We start from the raw sequence: 19,539 nt of genomic DNA on the forward strand, positions 1-19,539 counted from the left end.
AAAATTTGGCCATAGTTTGGATATATGGGGTGAGGTGAGTCAGAATGATTCCAAGGGTGCAAACCTAGTTGATTTAATGTATTTAAGGTATTTGCTATGACCTCAGTTCAAATGAGGGAGGGATTTTGAAGGAAAGATAAGGAATTCTGTATTGATCTGTCAAGTTCGAGAAGCATGTAGAATACCCAGTTTGAAATGTCCAGTAGGCATCCATACAAGAAAGGCAGTTGCCAACATGAAATTGGAGCTGAATAAGATACTATAAATGAGTGATGTATATAATTCTTGGTAGTGAGACATTTATAGCCACTGTTTTAGAAGTAGGATAGCATTCTCCTATGGAAAGAATAGGGTGCTCTTCTAACCTTCTCACTAGCATACTGTCTCTAGTATCATGTTCACTCTGGTTTTTGGTTTTTACTATCTACTGATTCCTTCCCTACTACATAGAAACATACCCAGGTCTCTTCAGTCCTTAAATCCTTAAAGTCTTCACAACATGATCTTTCCACAGTCTTTTTATATATCATTTATTACCCCTCCATGTATTCTAAATTTTAGGGAAACTTGCCTACTCACTGCTTTTCAAAAACAAGCTCCATTTCCCAACTCTATGCTTTGCACTGGCTGTGCCTCATGTTTGGAATGCCATTTCTACTTCCTGGAATAGCTGATTTTTGCCAAGATTCAGAACAAATGCCAAATTTCGCATGAGACTTTTTCTGGTCCTCTCAATTAATAGTGCCTTCCTCTCAAAGGTTTGCTTTTATTTGATTTTTATAATCCATACATACCTATATAAGTATATGGAGTTTCCCCTAATAGAATAGGTTCCTGAGGACAGGGAAGATTTCACTTTGTATTTTTTGTCTCCAGTGTCCAGCACAAAGCAGGTACAGAATAAATGCATAGCAAATGGAAAAAGTCCTAGTTTGGTTGGAATCCCGAGCTCAACTGCCAACCAGGGGTATAACCATAGGAAAGTCATTTTACTTCTGCTGTTTCTCGATTTCCTCATCACTAATATGATAGTGATTGGAAAAATTCAAGTAAATGAATGATGTCAGACCTATTTGCAACTCTATGTCCTTTTAGTTCCAAAAAGACTAGCCATGTGGATAACTCACTTTGTTCTGTCAGAGGCCATCAAGATGAAAACTGTGAAAAAAAATAGCCGATTTAACTTTCAAGGTTTCAGGAAAGAAGGATTCCAACTCACCAGAAATTATCTTTTTTTCTTATTTTGAATTTAAGGGACACAAAAAAACCTAGGAGGGAGTGGGAAGAATTATTATATGCCTTTTAAAAATATATAATGAATTCAATGTTTTATTTTGAAAACTGCTTATCTATGTTTCCTTCTGAACTTTGTTCTATTCCTTTTTTCTTCCAGGACCATTACTAGTTGTCCTGATCTATATCTTACCACTAGCTCCAGATGGCTCTGGAGGGGAAAATAAGGCAGATGACCTTGCTCAGCCTCCCCTCACTTAAATCCAATTCACTTGCATGTCATGGCATCACCTCACTGATATTATGGTTCTCTTCAAAAATGAAGGAGTGGGAAGCTAGTTGGTGCAGTGGATAGAGCATCAGCCCTGAAATCAGGAGGACCCGAGGTCAAATCTGGCCTCGGATACTTAACATTTTCTAGCTGTGTGACCCTGGGCAAGTCACTTAACCCCAACTGTCTCAGAAAAAAAAAAGAATGAAAGACAAATAACAATCTCCTTTTGTGCATTTGAAAAATGCTTCAATGACCATCTTTTCTTTCTGGCAACACTGTAATTAGCACCCTTCTCCACCTCCCACAATCAGTGTTCAAAAGTTAAAAAAGAAAAGCACAACCTTTTCAACAAATATGGTCAAGTAAAATAAATCCATACATTTGTTATGTCCAAAAATGAATGTTTCATTCTGCACCTTGAATCTATTGTCCCTCTGCTATGCTTCATCATCAGTCATGGTTAGTCATTATTTTGGTCACTGCCTTGATGAGAATTCTTAAATCTTTCAAAATTTTACAATCTATTATTATTATATAAATTGTTCTAGTTCTGGCTCATATCACTCTGAATCAGTTCATACAAATCTTCCCGGATTTTTCACTTTACTTTTTCTCATTTCTTATAGTAACTAATACTCTATTAAATTCATATGCCACAATTTGTTCAGCCATTCTCCAACTGGTGGGAAAACCCTTAGTGTTTAGGACTTTGCTACATCAAAAAGAGATGTCATATTTTGATACTTAAGGGATTTTTTTCCCCGTGTCTTTCTCTGATCTATTTGCAGAGATAAGAGTTATGCATAAGCGACTTCGGGGGGCACATTCTGCTTTTCAAAATAGCTAAATTACAACTCTAACTAAAGTACACTAGTGTGCCTGTCTTCCCACAGCCCCTCCAACTATTGCTATTTCCATTTTTGATATATTTATCAATCTAACAGATGTGAGGAATAACTTTATAGTTGTTTTAATTTCCTTTTCTCGAATTATTAGTGAACTTTTTTTTCATATATCTGTTGATAGCCTAGATTTGTCTATTCATATCAATTGATTGTTTATCTAATTAAAAGAGTTGGACCACAGGAATAAAAGGAGGGAAGCATAGCCTTTATTTGACATTTCATGGAGGAAAAAATTCTTTAAACATTAAGTAGCTATGTGCAAAACACTATGCTAGGCACAAGGGGAGGGTGAACAAAGAAAAATCAATCCCTAGACTATGTATGAGTGTAAGCAGTAAGGGCAGGCTTTGGCAGAATAATTCTCAGTACAAAAACTCAGGCATACTATTCATACCATCTCCAGTCCTCCAAAAATATCCATCCCTTCTCTAGAAGGTCTCAAAGCAGAATTAGTCCCTTCATCATCACAGCTTGGAATGCCCAGCTAAGATATTCTTGATCAATGGCCTCTCTCCCCTGGGGCTATCCTGCTAACCACTACCTTGGCATGAAAGAATGGATGAAAAATTCACTAATTAGAAATTCTGCAAATGAAGGGCAGCATGTGGACAGTTCTATGCCAGCCTGTCTCTACACAAAGCTTCTTTGTTCTGCATATGGGTGGAATTAATATGCTAGAGAAGTTGATAGAATGACATATATTGTGCTTTATGCATGTGGCTTAAAATTCTATCCTTTCAAATGTGCTAACTGCTATGTAAATACAAAATAAGATGCCTACAACACAACATTGGGGAGAAAGAAGGCTGACCAAGCCAGGAAGACTTGAATTCAAGCTTTGAGGTGTGTATAACAACAGAAAGAATGCAGATTTTTGAGTCATACAGAGTTTTGGCTCAAATTCTATTTCTGATCCACAACCTGTGGGATATTAGACAAATCACTTAATTCCTTTGGACCTCAGTTTCCTTTTTTGTAAAACAAAGGAATCGATGGCCTCTGAGATTCTTTGCCAGCTCTAGATCTATGAGCTTATGATCTATTTATGATCTAATATAAACATAGGAGCAGAGTGACACAGGCAAATAATCTTTTTCCCTAGGCCTCAGGTAACCTTCTTTCACTATAATTTATTGATGAGTTGCCAAGCTGCCAGTTTACTCAATGGGCAAGAGTTGTTCACACAAGAGATTCTCCATAATGATAAAATCTTTCTCTTCCTCCTACTCTTTCTCTCTCCTCTTTCTTCCCTCCCTTTATTCACATACATTCTCTCTCTTCTTCCCTTCCTTTTTCCCTCTCCCTCTCTCTCTCCTTTCCTTCCTCCTTCCCTTCTTCTCTCCCTCCCTCTCCCTCTCTCTACTCTCTCTCCTCTTTCCTCTTCTCTCTTCCTCTCATACACACCCATACCCACACATACACTGTTAGATAATAGATGCTAGTACATGAAAGGCAACATGTAAAAAGAACATTGGACTTGGAGGAGTCAAGAAAGGTCAGAGTTCAAAACTCCTTCCTCCAAATTTCACTATGTAATTATAGGCAAGCCACTTAATCTTTGAACCTCAATTACTTCTCTTATAAAAGGAGAATACCAATTATCTACCTTACAGTATCATTATATCATTAAACCTTTATAATGCACTTAGCTACCTTTAAAGTTCTCCATTAGAACATACAATCCTTGAAGCAGGGACTGGTTGACCTGGGGGGGGGGGGGGAGGAGGAGAATGGGAGTAAGGAATCTTTCTTTGAACCCCAGCACTGACTCATAGTGGGTTTTTAACCAATGCTTGCTGACTGCTACAATGCCCGCCATTCTGCTTTTAAAATAAATCCAGGCTAAAACAAAGTTAAAGTACAATCTAAGGGGTTGTGGGCTAAATTCCAAATAATTACAGCTTATATTTATGCAGAACTTTACGTTTATAATGTCACCAGCATTTGGAATACTAAATAGAATGCTGGACTTGGACTTAAAAAAACGGAATTCAAATCCTGCCTCAGATATTTGCTAGCCAGAGACTCTGGACAAGTCATTTAATCTTTCTGCCTCAGTTTCTTCATCAATAAAGAGAGCGAATTCAATAGCTTTTAAGCTTTCTTCTAGTTCTTAATCCAGCCCAAAAGATACATAGAACAAAAATTATCTCCATTTTACAAATAAGGAAACAGGGAGTTCCAAGAAGTTAGAATTTTTGCCCTCAGTTCCACAACAATGACAGCAGAACCAGACCTCAAAGCTAAGCCTTCTCATTCTACCACACAACACCTGCCTCTTGGTTACATTCAGCCTTTTTTATGCCCAAAGACTGAGGCTCAGAGAGGTACAGCTGAGGAGCAGCATGGCCCAGTGAGTAGAAGGCTGGCCTCAGATTCAGTAAAACTTAGATTCAAGTCCCAAGCTTCCAGTTCCAATGCTGCATCTCCACTGGAGATCTAACTCATCAATCTACTGCTGGTACAAAGGAATCAACTGACATGGTCCTTCCAGAATTAGGGGTGATACTAATTTGATTCTGGTTCCCAGCACAAGTGATCCAACGGATTGGGAGTGAAGAGAAGGAAACAAGGGGAGGGACATGAAACCAGAGGTAGGGCAGATGGCAAGGGTGGATAACTTGATAGGTTATAAAGCATGCAGTCTCGTCACGCTGGTTAGATACAGGCAAGTGTATGAGTAAGCATTTACTCACAAATCAGTACAATTCAGCCTCGGAGTGACGCTACCAAGATTGAGTGGTTTAAGCACCCCAGTGTCCCCATTTCCAAATATCAGGTGACCCAGTTAAGTCAGTGGGAGGGCTGGTGGCAAAAATATAGCCAAGGATGGATCAATGAGATATGGCGCAAGATCCTCCAAACCTCTTTTTCCCCCACTTACAAAACAGAGAAAATACTTGCTACTTTGTCTAACTCGCTGCAATGTTGTAATGATCAAATGAGAGTATGGTCACAAAAAGCTTTTATCCACATTAAATGCTATATAACTATAAATTATGGTTACTAATTGTCACTAGGAGCAGCAACAATCTGAGCTCAAGGTCAGTGTGCCATCACATCCCAATTGAAAGTGACTAGCAAAGCCTCCCATGGCATCAGGAAGACATGTTGGTAGAGTGTGAAGGGTCAGAACCACAGACCAATTTTTGTGTTCCAAAAGGAAGTCAGGACAGAGTATCCCAGCATTCACAGGTGACCTCTCATGACCCCACCCAGCTAGGATTTTAATTTGCTCCAATTATTCCTCTCCTATTGCCAATATAAATCATGCCAATTCCATTATCATAATGAAAGAGAAAAAAAAAAGTTAGCCCCCTGGTGCTACTCCTCCATCAAGCCTTCCCCCAAAACAAAAACAAAACACACACAAAAAGACAAGGGAAGGAAACTTCACGTCACCTGGTAGGGAGAATGAAATAATGTTCCTTTTATGATGGGCTCCTTAGCATCTTAATATTGCCATTGTTCATCTGAATCTGCTTTCTCTGCTGGACACTTCAATTATCTGAAATTAACTAATGTACTTAGAAGATAATATTGTATGTTATTATGTAGCTATGTCAAATTACTTCCCTACTAAACTGTGAGCTCTATTAGGGACCATCATGTCTAAATTTGGTATGCAAGTTCTCCCTTTGCCCAACTGCCTCTCTAGGATAGTGTTCTATACATAGCAAGTAATTAGACTGCTTATAATAATAGTTAGCATTTATATAATCCTTTAAAGTTAGTACTTTATAAATACGCTCATTTTATCCTCACAATCACTCTGAAAGGTAAATTCTATTATTACATTTTACTGATGTGGAAACTAAGGCAGACACTTAAGTTAAATGACTTTCCTACGGTTGCAAAGCTATTAAGTGTCTGAGGATGACTTAGAACCTGGGTCTTTCTGGCTACTGATCCAAGGCTTTCTCTATGAAGCCACCTAGCAGCTTCAGTTGAATGAATATGTAATGAATGAAAAGTAAAGTTGCCACTGTCCAGCATACCTGGAGATAAGCCTAGCTCAGTTATTAATGTTATTAATGTCATTAAAAGGACATGGGTCAATTGAAAATACTAAGAATAAAAATGCATTTATTTTTAGCTTCTTCCCCATATCCTTTTGAATACGCATTTGAATATGGGTGTGCCTGATATTCTGGGAATTAACTTCATTTCTGACTCACTAGAATCTGGGAAGCAATTCAGTTTTCCTATCCTGACCCCTGCTCAGCTACTTCCTTATTTCTACTCTAGTCTGGGAAGAGAGAACCTGCCTTGCAGACCTATCTGATCTAAGAGGAGCTATCCACTTAAATCTTCCAGACAACAGCAGCATTGTAAGGACTCTTGGGACATCAAATATCAACATTAGAACAGCCTTTTAGAACACAGGCTTGTTCTTTGGATTGAAGATAGGTTCAGTCTAGAGGAATCCTGGTACACAATATCAAAGAGGAAAAGCAGAGATCATTCAGTATAAATTTTACAAATAGAGAAACTGAGGTACAGAAAAATCAATTCATTTACCCAATGGCACAGAGCAAGGTAATATAGAGCCAACATTAAAACTTGGTGGTTTTTTAAAATAACATTTTAATTTGTTGCTCCAATTGTAAGTTAAAACAGTTTTTAACATTTTAGAATCAGCTTTTTGACTCCCAAATAACATTAATAGGGGATATAGCTGAGGAGGAGAAAGAGCTTTGCATGTTGAACCAGAATATTACAATGGTTCAGTGATTTATTTTCTGTGTGACCTTAGGCAAATTCCTTAGTTTTTCTGAACTTCAGTCTTCCCAATTGGAAAATGAGATTAATTCTACTTAAATCATTTACTTCTTAGGATTATTGCTGGGATCCATTGAGATAATATCTGCAAAGTTTTTAATCTAAACCTGAAGTCTTTTTGCTGTTTTCAAGGGTTCTCTCCTGTTTTTTTTTTTTTTCTTTAAGTCTTCACCCTCTATTAAGCACAAGTTCCCTGAGAAATTAGATATTCTGCTCGTTTGTATAGAGAGATAGAATAATATGTATTCCCAAAGAGGCCTATACTAAAAAGAGAGGCTCATCTACATAGCAAAACATTTAGAAAAGTACTTTTGGTGGTCACTACATGCCAGGTCCTGGCACCTATTATTCCATTTGATTCTCACAACTCTGGAAAGGTAGTGCTATTATTATTAACTTCATTTTACAGATGAGGAAACTAAGGCAAACAAAGGTTAAGTAATTTGACCGAAGTCCAAGGTCACATTTGAACTCAGGTCTCCATAATTTCAGGCCCCGGGTCTACAGACTGCACTATATAGTTTCCTCCTAATGAAATTCTGTGAAGTTATAATAAGCCAGTTAGGCCCCAAAGAAAAGATAAGAAAGGACAATAACCCCTTACCTTTTGGAAAGGAGGATCAATTGATTGGAAACACTGCATACTAAATCAGAATTTTTTGTTATGTTCATTGGTCTTATTAAACTTTTTTCTTTCTTTAAAAAAAATTTCTTTGATATATAAGAGACAGGTGGGAGTTGGGGAGGGAAAGTGATATGTGAAAATGAGGAAGAATGGTATAATGGACAGTGCACTGAACTTGGAGTCAGAAGACCTCAACTTGAATCAGGATCCAACACTTAGTAGCTTTTTTTTGGTGGATGGGAAAGTAATTTGTTCTGAATCTGAATTTCCCCTGTTGTAAGATAGAAATAATCTTTATAGCATTGTTATAATCAGAGTGCTCTGAAAATGTTAGTAAATATGAGGTAGCTTTTGTTATTTGTAATCCCTAAAGCATCTGATATAAGACCAGGCACATATTAGCAATGATAAATACTTTTTAAACTGACATTTTTTTGGGAAAAAAAAAAAAGACCTATCATTTGGACTTTTCCATTTTACTCTCCTTTATTCTCATGACATTTTCATCTATAGCTCTTATTTGAAAAATTCCAAGTAGTATTCACCTCAAATTGTTTTTTTGCCCATATCTTAGCTGAAAGGTAAAGAAAAAGCTTCCTGTCTTATTCCTTACCACTAATACACATTCCTCCTTCCCCTCCCACAACTACTCCTCTTGCTCCCTTACCTTCATAGGATGAGAGCTAAGAGGCACAGTGAGAGATTCATCACTGGAAATATGAAGAAATTAAAGCCCAAATGGTCAAAAATGACTCAGTATATGAGGTACTGAAAACATCACCCTCAACTTTAAAGCATTTGAGTAGGAATATCGAATTTCTATTTTATCCTTCCGTTGTAGGAAAGCTTTGGCATGCATAGCACCTGAAAACTTGCAAAAATGAATGCTGCTTCTGGTAAGGCATCCTCAAGCTCATGAGATGGCCACTGGAAATAACTAAATGATATTTAATAAGTTCTTTGGGTGTGTGGAGCACTATGCTAGGAGATACAAAGTCACTCTTCCTGCCCCTTAAGAAGCTTAAAATCTAGTAGGTAGATAAAGCACAAAATACAAGCAATAAACTTAAGAATAGCTGTTTCATTCTTTGTCTTTGAATTCCTAGTCTTTTTGTTCTGTTTTTTTCAAAGAGGACCAGTGACGTAATGGGGTGAAGTCTGACTTCTCCATGAATTGGATTTCAAATGGGATAGAGTTGTACAAAACATTAGTCTCATTAGCTCTTTCAGAATCTTAAAAGTCCAGTGGCAGGATAAAAGTCAAGATGACTGGTAATGACCTAGGGTGCAGTAAAGTACAAAACAATGCCATAGAAGGATTCCTAGGAGGAAGGTTGTTTACTGACTGCTGATTCAAGCGGGGAAGGTGTCTTGGAAGAAATGACATTCTATGCACACGTTTAACCTACGTTAGATTACTTGCTGTCTAAGTGGGGGGGGGGGGGGGGGGGGGGGGAAGAAAGGGAGGGAGAAAGATTTGGAACATGAGGTTTTGTAAGGATGGATGCTGAAAATTATCTTTGCATGTATTTTTAAAATAAAGAGCTATTATTAAAAAAAAGAAGTGATATTCAAGTTGGCATTTAAAGGAGAAGATAGTTTAATAATAAGGATAATGCAAGGATACAAGGGCAGAGCAGAAGAACACAAGGCACATATCTGAAAGATGGAGGAACCCAGTTTATTTAGAGCAAAGCATTAGGAATAAGGAAATAAGACTGAAAAAGTGGTTGCAGATGGAATCTAACACCAGACAAAAGATGATAAAATCCCTGTCTCTTTTCTTCTAATTGTGTCAGGTGTTGTTCATTCATTTCTGATGTGACTGATTCTTCATGATCTCATTTCAGGTTTGGGGAAACTGAGGCAAAGTTAAGTGATTTGGCAGCTAATTGAGTAGACACTGAGGCTGGATTTGAATGCAGATGTATAAATTCCTCAAGGGACACTTATCATGTTCAGCACTAATCTACATGCTCCTAAAAATCCTACATAAGATGTCTACAGAATATTTTAAGTCGCCTTCCTCTTTTGTTATTTATATTACTGGGTATCAATGGAACATTTCAACTGCCAACTGATTATCAAATGAGATAATATTTGCAAAATGCTATATAGTGCCCTCCTTTTGTTCCCCCCTCACACATCCCATCAGTATTTTCCCTGCTTTTACTACCTAATTGACCCACCTTCTTTTCTTATCTCTCTCTCTAATGATATTGAATGGGACTGACTGGATGAAGTTTTCTCAGTTTGAGACTAGACCTATGTCCCATGATCCCTATTCCCAGAACTGGGAGATCAGGCCTTGGACTCTGGGTCCAAGAAGGACTCTGGGAAACCACATGATCCCTAAAAGATCAGATCAGAAGTGCCAGGAAGTGACGTGACCTGTGGAAAGAAGACAATATTGGTGACCATTGGTCAAGGATGGTTACATCCTTTTAGTCTATCCAATGAAAAGGCTTGGGTCTTTTCCTATTTAGCCAGGTGTTCCACTTCCTGCTGATCAGGTTCCACCAGCACATGGCAGGAGTTGGGATGCCTCCCAGGTGTATCTGGGCCTCTCCCAGAGGGGACTAAATAAATGCTTTCTCTTTGTACCTGGAAATGTCTCTGATTAGTTAATTTGGGAAAGGGGGTCTAGCACCTGTTCCACACAATATCCTTTATCTGGCCTCCCTTCTGCAAATCTTAGTTGTAAGGTGCTATTGCCTACACCCACCCACCATCTGCCTCTCTCTATTGCCCGTGGAATTCTCCAAGCACTATGGGTGCTATGCCATAATTCACATCCACATCCCATCATGTGGAATACCTAGATATATAAAAAGAAGACTTCCTTGGAGCTATAACAAAGAGGCAATTCAAGTTACCTTCTCTATAGAATTTAAGATCCTTCAAGGTAGAAATTTTAATTTTATTTTTGCATTTCCAGAATCCAGTATAGTGCCTCGCCATTAAGAGATGTTTAATAAGTGCTTGTTGTTTGATTCCCAAAGCTGAACTGACCTAAAAGTATCCTGGCCAACCTGACAGATTTTAGTGTGCTCTCCCCTTGTCCTTCAAAAGGACTTTTAGCACTTTAAATAGGCGCGATTGACTTAGGGAGAAGAGTCACTTCCCAGGGTCCAGAAAACAGACTATGGTCAGAGACAAGCCTTGTGCTAGCAATATAGGCATGTGTCTATTAGAAAAAAATGTATAGACCACACTTGCCTTCCTTCACAACAGAAAATCCAGTGCTGAAATCTTAACCCTACAACACCTCCCCTCCTCCCAAGGAATGTACCAGATGTAGCTGGAGACAAGTGCAAGGCAAATTTGAGCCCCAGGACAGGCAAAACAATCCATTATCTGAGCTCTTTTCTTCATCCCTTTTGGAAAATTGTTCTTGGAAATAACCCTGTCACTTCTGCATAACTGTTTTGATAGATAACTGAATTACCCTGCGAAAGGGGCCAAAGTTGACATGTCTAGAAAGAAGCTACCAGACAATTCAGGAATCCTGCAGGCAGAAATAAAGCATGAACATCATTTGCTCTTTCATTCTTATTTCTGAGTGGGATATGCCCACAAACCAATGCCCTCCTCCTTGATTCACACCTAAGCTTTTATACTTGGACACTTAACTTGGGTTCCGGAATTATGAACCCCGAAGGGCCTGGCTAGTTCCTGAAATAAAAAGCTAATACTTGGCCACCTTGGACATGGGTATTTCTAGTTTGTAAAAGACCACAGAACTCAAAAGAGGGTTTTTCCCAAACAAAGGTCTATCCATATGTAGAGGAGGTAAGCCAGACTCTAAAGCCTTTCCTTCCAACCCCACTGGACCCCAGGCAGTATTTTTAGATTAAGCTGCCAATTCATCAGCCATTGGGATGCATAATGAGGCTCTTATGGTAAATCATCTCATTATGCAAAGTGCAGGGGTTGTTAAAATGATCATTTTTAAAGTGGGGCGGGGGAGGGAGGGGCAGTGCATCAGAAGTAGAGTTGGGGTCTCTGGAGGTTTCCAAGCTGTAAGTCAGAAAAGCAGGCTGGGGAGTCAGAGGCTCAGTTCGGATGCCAGCCATGCCTCTTGCTGCCCTGAGCAAGTGACACCTTTTCCTGATACACATAGTCCAGAAGTTAGACTGTGGGGGTAGGGCTTTAAAGTATCTCCCAGTCCTAAATCTAATGGTCTTATGAAAAGGAAGATGGCAAAGATTCCAAGATTTCCGGCTCAGTTTGAAAGAGGGGCCAAGCTAAAAATGTCTCCTAATTAATACCATTAGGATCTGGTCTCAGACAAAGAGTTTAGTTAGTGGTTTTTGAATATATTCTTGACAGACACCAGATTGTTTAAATTACCTAGAAAAATTCTCACACTCTGTTGTGGAAGTATGAGAAGATTATCCAACCCTACTTAAGTGAGGCTGAGGACTGGCTTGTATATACTACTTGTCTCTGTGCTTCATGAAGGTTACCACACAGATGCTAAAGAGGACCCTCAAGGCAGTGAGACTGAGCATTGGCCCCATAACAATTGACAAGTCATGTAAGCTCATCTGTAAAATAATAATAATAATGATGATAATAATAATAGCAGCTGCCTCACAGGATCATGGTGAGATTCAAATGAAAGATAAGGACCTGGGCAAAACGAAAGCACAGTGCTGTTTGCCCGGGTCCATGTGATGCAAATATTCTCCCAGAGGAGAGCTGCTCAGAGTTTCCCTCCCACCGCCCCAAAAGTTCAAGGGCAATACTATTTGCATCACATGGTTAGGGTGCTATGGGCAGTAGTTGTATTGTGAACTAGCTGTAAGATCATGAGACAAGTCACCTATGCAGCAAAGGCTAGAAAACAGAGTTTGATTTATTATTTTGTTGATTGTCTAGACTTAAGAAAGTGTTAATAATGCATTTTAGACTTTAAAGTATGTGTATATTTCTTTTAAGGAAAGCCAAGTTGTTAAACATTTACCAGCAAACCCCTATAATGCTTTATATAAACATTGCTTTAGCTCAAGAGGGTGGTAAAAGGCTCAGAGAATGAAGTCATCACTGGACTAGAGGCCTGGAGATTACAGGTTAACAACAACACTAATATTCACAATTCCATTTGAGCTTCACATCACTGTTTACGCTACATACTCAAGCCCAGGTACACATATACACATTATATATTATTCTATTCTCACAAGAATTCTACGATGAAGACAGGGTAACTATTTTGCAAAGAAGAGCACTGAGTCCCAAACAAATCCCAAGACAATAATGAACAGTGACAAAGCCAAGTCTACAACCCATGTCACAGAACCTCAGCTTTGGACTGGTCATCTGTCCTTTACTTGTAAGCCTGCATTTACTGGGAACACCCATCAATACCTCTGGAGGCATTCTATTTTGGAATAATTCTAATTATTAGCAACTTTTCTCTTCAATGGAGCCTAAATTAGCCTCTCTGGGATTTCTACTCAGTCCTCTTAGTTTTCTCATCTGGGACCAAGAAAACCAATCTAATCCAAATGACAGTCTATCAAATACTCAAAGAAAGCAATTCTTGCCTTCCCTAAATCTTCTCTTCTTCAATCTACATACTTTTTCAACATATCCTTATGTGACACAATCCCCAGGTTCCTCATGAACCTAGTTGTCTTCCTTTGAACACTTTCCATCTTGTCAGTGTTCTGCCAAAACAATCACAATAAAGAATAACTGGAAATTATATAACACTTCAGTGTTTAAAAAACACTTCATATATACTGTCTCATTAGAGGCTCAATATAATTCAAAGAGATGTCTAACTCATTTTATGTGGTTCAGTTACTTCTGTCATTTCAGACTCTTCTTGACCCCATTTGGGGTTTTCTTGGCAAAGATACGTATCGTTCCGCATTATAGCTCATTTGACAGATAAGGAAACTGAGACAAACGGGGTTAAAGGACTTGCTCAGGGTTACACAGCTAGTAAGGGTCTGAGGTCCTATATCCGCTTAGATCTTCCTATTTCCTGGGCCAGTATTCTATTCACTTTGCCACCTAGCTGCCCCATGCCCATTTTGTAAATAAAGAAACCAAGACACAGGAAGCCATGTGCCATACTCACACAGCTCTTAATGACGGATTTGCAACCAAGTCTTCCTAATTCCACATTCATCTTTCTGTGAACCTAACACTCTCCAAAATAAATCAACATCTGAGAAGTGAGATGTTAGAGAGTACTATCCTCTTCCTGAATCAGTCACTACACCTTTCTTAAAATAGCTCAAGATTGTATTAGCTTTCTTGGCTTCCATGTCCCATTCCCATGACTATTTCACATTTGAACCTTAGTTCTTTTTGAGACTAATATCTAATCATAACCTTCTAAAGTTACATATTTTAACCCAAGACTTTATATTTATTCCTATTGTAGTTCCTGTTACATTTCATTTTATTAGATTCTTTCCATTTTTCTCTGCTCAGACCCTTTTAGCTCCTAGCTCAGCCATCCAATATCACAGCTATCAACTGAATTCTTGTACAATCTACAAATTTTATCAATACTACCTATATCTTTATCCAAGTCGTTGATTTAAAATGCTGAACTAGTTCACTGGGGCACTTTACTGATATTTCTCTATAGTGACTATAGAGACTATAGAGAACTATGACTACTCTTTGAGTCTGTGCCGTTCAACCAGGGCAGAACCTATCTAACTGGACTGTTGTCTGAGTCATTTCTCTCTGTTCCTCTACAAGAGCAAGTGAGCCTTTCTCAAATGCTCTCTACCAAGTCCTAGCCAAACTATAGCTCATACAGCATCTCCAGATGAAACACTCTAGCAGTCCTGTCAAAAAAACAAAAAAAGAAAAAAAAAGCAATTACACTAGTCTGACATAACCTGTTCTTGATGAGGACATAGCAGTGAGTTGTGAGCCTTTCTTTCTTTTTTAGGTGTTCATTAATCACAACTTTAATTACATGTTCTAGAATTTTTCCACAAATCAAAGTCAAACTCACTTACAAAAGGACTTATAAAGTCCTTACTTCTAATTTTAAAGCCAACTTACTATGTATACTATACACGTGCATATGTAGAATCTAGTAAGTCTTTCAATGCATGACATGAATAGAAGCACAGTTTAGTAACTCTCTCAACACACCCTGCACAGATACAGTCCAAACTAGTTCTTTTTTATACTGTCTGGCTCAAAGGCTCCTTTTGAGCTTTGTTTAAAAGCATTTGCATCATTCTGAGCAGTGGACACAAAACCACTTTCCTGTTCTGTATTCCAAGTAAGCACTGAAGTCTGCCACTCAGGACACTCTCCTCCTTGATCAGCATCTGATGCAAATACCTCATTACCCACGCACATTTTGGTTCTATTCTTGTTTAATTTCACAATTAGCTCATTCGGTTTCCAAAATGGATCTGTGTCAGTGTGTCTCTCAATCTCCAAGTTCCCAGAAGGCAAATTCTGGACTATATCCAATAGTATGCTGGTAAATGTTTAACAATTGGCTAACCGGGAAGGGGAGAAAGAAGATGAGGAAGTTTAAGCTGCATTTCTCCTATTTTCTTCATTCCTTTCTGACAATCAGTTAAGAAAAAAAAAAAAAAGTCCTGACCTATAGTGTTTGCCCATTTCTGAGGTACAAATGCTCTTACTAAAACTTTCTCACAGTCCAGAGTTGGCTCTAACATACCCCTGACTACATCCTTCTGAAAATTCAGATGCTTCTCTCCCTCTTTTCTCCCCCCCTTTTTTCCTTACCTTTTCCTTCCTTCCTACCCTTTCTCTTTCATACACACACACACACAAGATATATATGTATATGAATATAAAATAAACATAAATGTATGTGTAAACACACACACACACACACACACACACACACACAAATCTTTAATTTAGAATAGAAAGGGATCAAGGAATTTTACAGGCCATACAACCCAACTATCTCATTTTTACAGATGAGGAAACCAAGACTCAGAGAGATTACATGACTTGGCCAGCACCACACAACCACTAAATATTAAATGTGAGGTTGGAACCCAGGTCTTCTTGGCTCCAACTCCAGCATTTTGTTCACAATATTAAACTGTTTCTGTTCCAACCTACCCTTTGGAGCCCCAGTTAGAAGGCCATTAAAATTTAATATAATCAAATTCCAATAGCTACAAATATGAAGGCTACTTGATTCACACCAAAACCTTCCTGATCCTTCCACTGCATTTCTGTAGGCAATGATCTGTGAAAGGATTAATCTGCTGATCTTATTACCTAAATCGAAAGAGATTTTGCAGTCATGAGAAACATGCTTGCAAGATTTCCCTGGTGTGAATTGAAAGTTATTGGTCATTTTCCCCCCCTCTTCCCCACTCTTTGAACTGAAGTCAAAAGGCAATTCTAAGATACATTGAAAATGTATGATAAAAGAATAGGTTGTAAGATGTTTGCTTAAAATTCCAATGTTTATGACAAGTTGGGCTAGTAATAGACAGTGATAAACACACACATATACACATCTTTATCAATTATTAAGCAAAGCAAAAACTTACCTAATTCCTTTGTTCTGTGCAATACTGTGCAGAGAGAGTCTAGACACTGCAGAGATGACCTGAGGGGAAGGCAAAGGAAATGCTTTTGTAATTTTCCGAGAAATAGAAAAATAATAATAAAATGTTTTAGGGATATACAAAACTGCAGATTTTATCTGGATTTTTTTTTTTTTTAATATAAGAAACGCAACATTGACCAAACTAGCAAATTAATTTACATGTCTGATCTTCAGGTTAAGACATAAGCTTTGACATTTCAAACCAATACCTTGTAGAGAACCACAAATAGTGGGGGAACTCCAGAAAAAATTTCAATTATATAGAAGATAGCATGTCAAGACAGTGATCCGATACACCAGGGTCATTACATTCATATTATCATACCATTCAAGAGACATTGATCCAATTACAAAAGGGACTTTCTAAAACAAGAGAGGCTGACAACCAGACTATTCCCCTATCCCTTACCTTTGCTCAACCCCAGTCACTACTAATTAGATATAAGTATTATTTTCCTCCCCAATATTCTAAGTACCCCCTCACATTTCTTTAAGAGTATTAGAGGAGGAGAAGATACCAAAAATCATGGGGAGAATGAATCATAGGGAGAATAAGTGATTTACCTACAGCCTCACATATACTTGTTTGCCTTCTACAGTTAAATAACATATGCTATTGTGTTTGTAACCTGGAGTTAGGTAGTATATTGGATGAGATCAAATATACATTCATGGCTTTAAAACCAAATGGTTTTTAGTGGATAAATGAACAAAGGATAGGAGTAAATTGTTTCCCCCAGATTGCAAACTTTAAATGATCACTTGAAAGATAGCTCAAAATCATTAACAATAAAACATTCTAAAAGGTTTTTTTTCCATACCCAGAAAACTAGAAAAGATGACAAAAAATGGAAATAATTTATGTTAGAGGGGCTTCAATAAAATAGGCACACTATTACATTTTTGGTATATATGGTTAAATTGGTCCAACCATTCTGAAAATAATTTGAAATTATGTAAAAAAAAAAAGTGAGCCTACCTCTGATGTATACTGCAAAAAAGTCAAAGACAGAACAAAAGATCCACTGTATTAAACTATCAAATGAGATATTTGTAAAAAATGCTTAGCAAAAATGTCTGGATTTGAGAGGCACTATGTAAATGCTTATTTTCTTTCTCCCTCAAATGAGATAATGTACAGAAAGCACTTTGTAAATTTTGAAGTACTATATAAATGTCAGTTATAAAAGGGATCACTAGGTGGTACAATGGACAGGGTGCCGAGACTGGAGTCAGAAAGACCAAAATTCAAATCTTGCCTCAGATATTTATTAGATGTGTGACCCTGGCAAGTTACTTCATCCTGTTTGCCTCAATTTCCTTACCTGTAAAATGGGGATAATAATAACACCAACCTATCAGCATTGTTATGAGGATCAAATGAGATAATATGTACTTATCATAGTGCCTGGTACATAATATAAAATGCTGTATATAAAATGTTAGTTATTACTAATTGTATTAATATTCACAGCATCTCTTTTTGAAGTAGCAAAGTATGGAAACAAAGTCACGGCCCATTGACTAGACAATGGCTAAACAAATGGGATATGAATATAAAGTTAGATTTCTGTGTCATGAAAACTAGAATTCAAAGAAACATGGGAAGACATAAACAGATAGATAGAAGCAGAATCAGAAAAAAAAAATACACATTGACTATGAAATAAAAACCGAAAGAGCTTAAAAAAAAAAAAGGGAAGGGGGAGAGAAAATGAAATTGAATATTGTATTATTAATACTGATCACACTTGGCTTCCTTTGTGATAGATGTGAAAGAATATGAATGTTGAGAGACATGATTATTAAATAAGGAAGATCCAGGATTTTTTTCCTTCTTCCTTTGAAGATTAGGTCAAAGTACAGTAGATGATGAGATGAAATTTTGGAGTTATTGCTCCACTAGAGAGCCTTACAAAAATTTTAATCTAAGGTGAATTCTGGCCTACTTCCACTTAGCCAAATCTGAATAGAGGTGGATTTCCTTTTGTCTAGATTGGGGTTCCTTGAACTTTTTCCACTCATGACTCAAGAAATTTTTACATGATCCTGGGTATATAGGTATATAAAATAAATATGCAAATTAAACATTTCCTGATAATAAATTATAATTTATGATCCCCACATTCAGTTACACAAGCTTAAAAAAGCTTTGGTCTAGGATAAGTCTGGATAAAAGATGAGTTTCTATGTCCAAACTGAATGATCAGTCAAGTTCTCTAATCTCTCATTATAATAAGCTCACCTCTTCTTATAAATAACCAATCAGAATTGTTTGACATTCTCAGGAACATCCCCTCCTCCAAGGGCATATAAATGCTGAGTGAGTTCCATGAAGGAGTTTTGATATTCAAGAATGCCACTGAACTTTTTTTTATTAATTATTTTGAACATGATTAATAAAATGATTAATTACCCAGAAAACTACACTTTTATATATATCATAATGTACATTATATACATATATATGTATATATATATATATAGAGAGAGAGAGAGAGAGAGAGAGAGAGAGAGAGAGAGAGAGAGAGAGAGAGAAAGTGTGTGTGTGCCCAGCTCATCAGGCTAAATATCAAGCATCAAATATCAAGAAGAAACAGAAGAAAACAACCCTTTTATAAAAGAATTTTGACTAGATCACTAAAATCTCTCCCCCAATTCTATATCTTAAGGTTCTCTCATAACTGCTAGAAGAAGAAGATTAAATCTAATCCCTACCATGAATGGTAAGAAAGATATAGCCTAGAGTTAATTTATTTCCAAGGTGCCATAACATATTCACTAAAAGAATATCAGAGCAGAAGAAGAACTTAAAGCACAGACACAAAAGGGTGGTGACTTGGGAAGTGTGTGTGTGTGTGTGTGGGGGGGGGGGGGAGAGAGTGTATATTTCTTTGAATCAGTCTTACAACAGGATTCTATTGTTGGAATCTTCCCTATTTCCTTAGAGATGAGCCAATAATTTTTACCATGGAGATGGCCTAACCTTAGCTCCTAATACTTAATGTACTTCTGAGCAATTAAGTATAGCATTTATTTATAACTGTTCTTGGCTTTGACTATCTCTGCATATTTCATAGATATTTTGGACAATGGAACACTCTACTAATACCCCCTGAATCTAGTT

General features: G+C 37.5%; 1 protein-coding gene across 7 annotated transcripts in view; it reads right to left on the reverse strand.

Annotated features, from left to right (window-relative positions):
• The window catches only part of VAV2 (vav guanine nucleotide exchange factor 2), a 433,076-nt gene that overhangs the window by 170,895 nt on the left and 242,642 nt on the right, over positions 1–19,539 (reverse strand). For all 7 annotated transcript variants that reach the window (XM_031949439.1, XM_031949436.1, XM_031949435.1 and 4 more), the window contains exon 3: positions 16,354–16,412. In XM_031949439.1, coding sequence (XP_031805299.1) covers positions 16,354–16,412 — 59 coding nt within the window. The remainder of the gene's footprint in view (positions 1–16,353; positions 16,413–19,539) is intronic.

The sequence above is a fragment of the Sarcophilus harrisii genome, chromosome 2 (assembly GCF_902635505.1).
Source record: "Sarcophilus harrisii chromosome 2, mSarHar1.11, whole genome shotgun sequence".
NCBI lineage: Eukaryota > Metazoa > Chordata > Mammalia > Dasyuromorphia > Dasyuridae > Sarcophilus > Sarcophilus harrisii.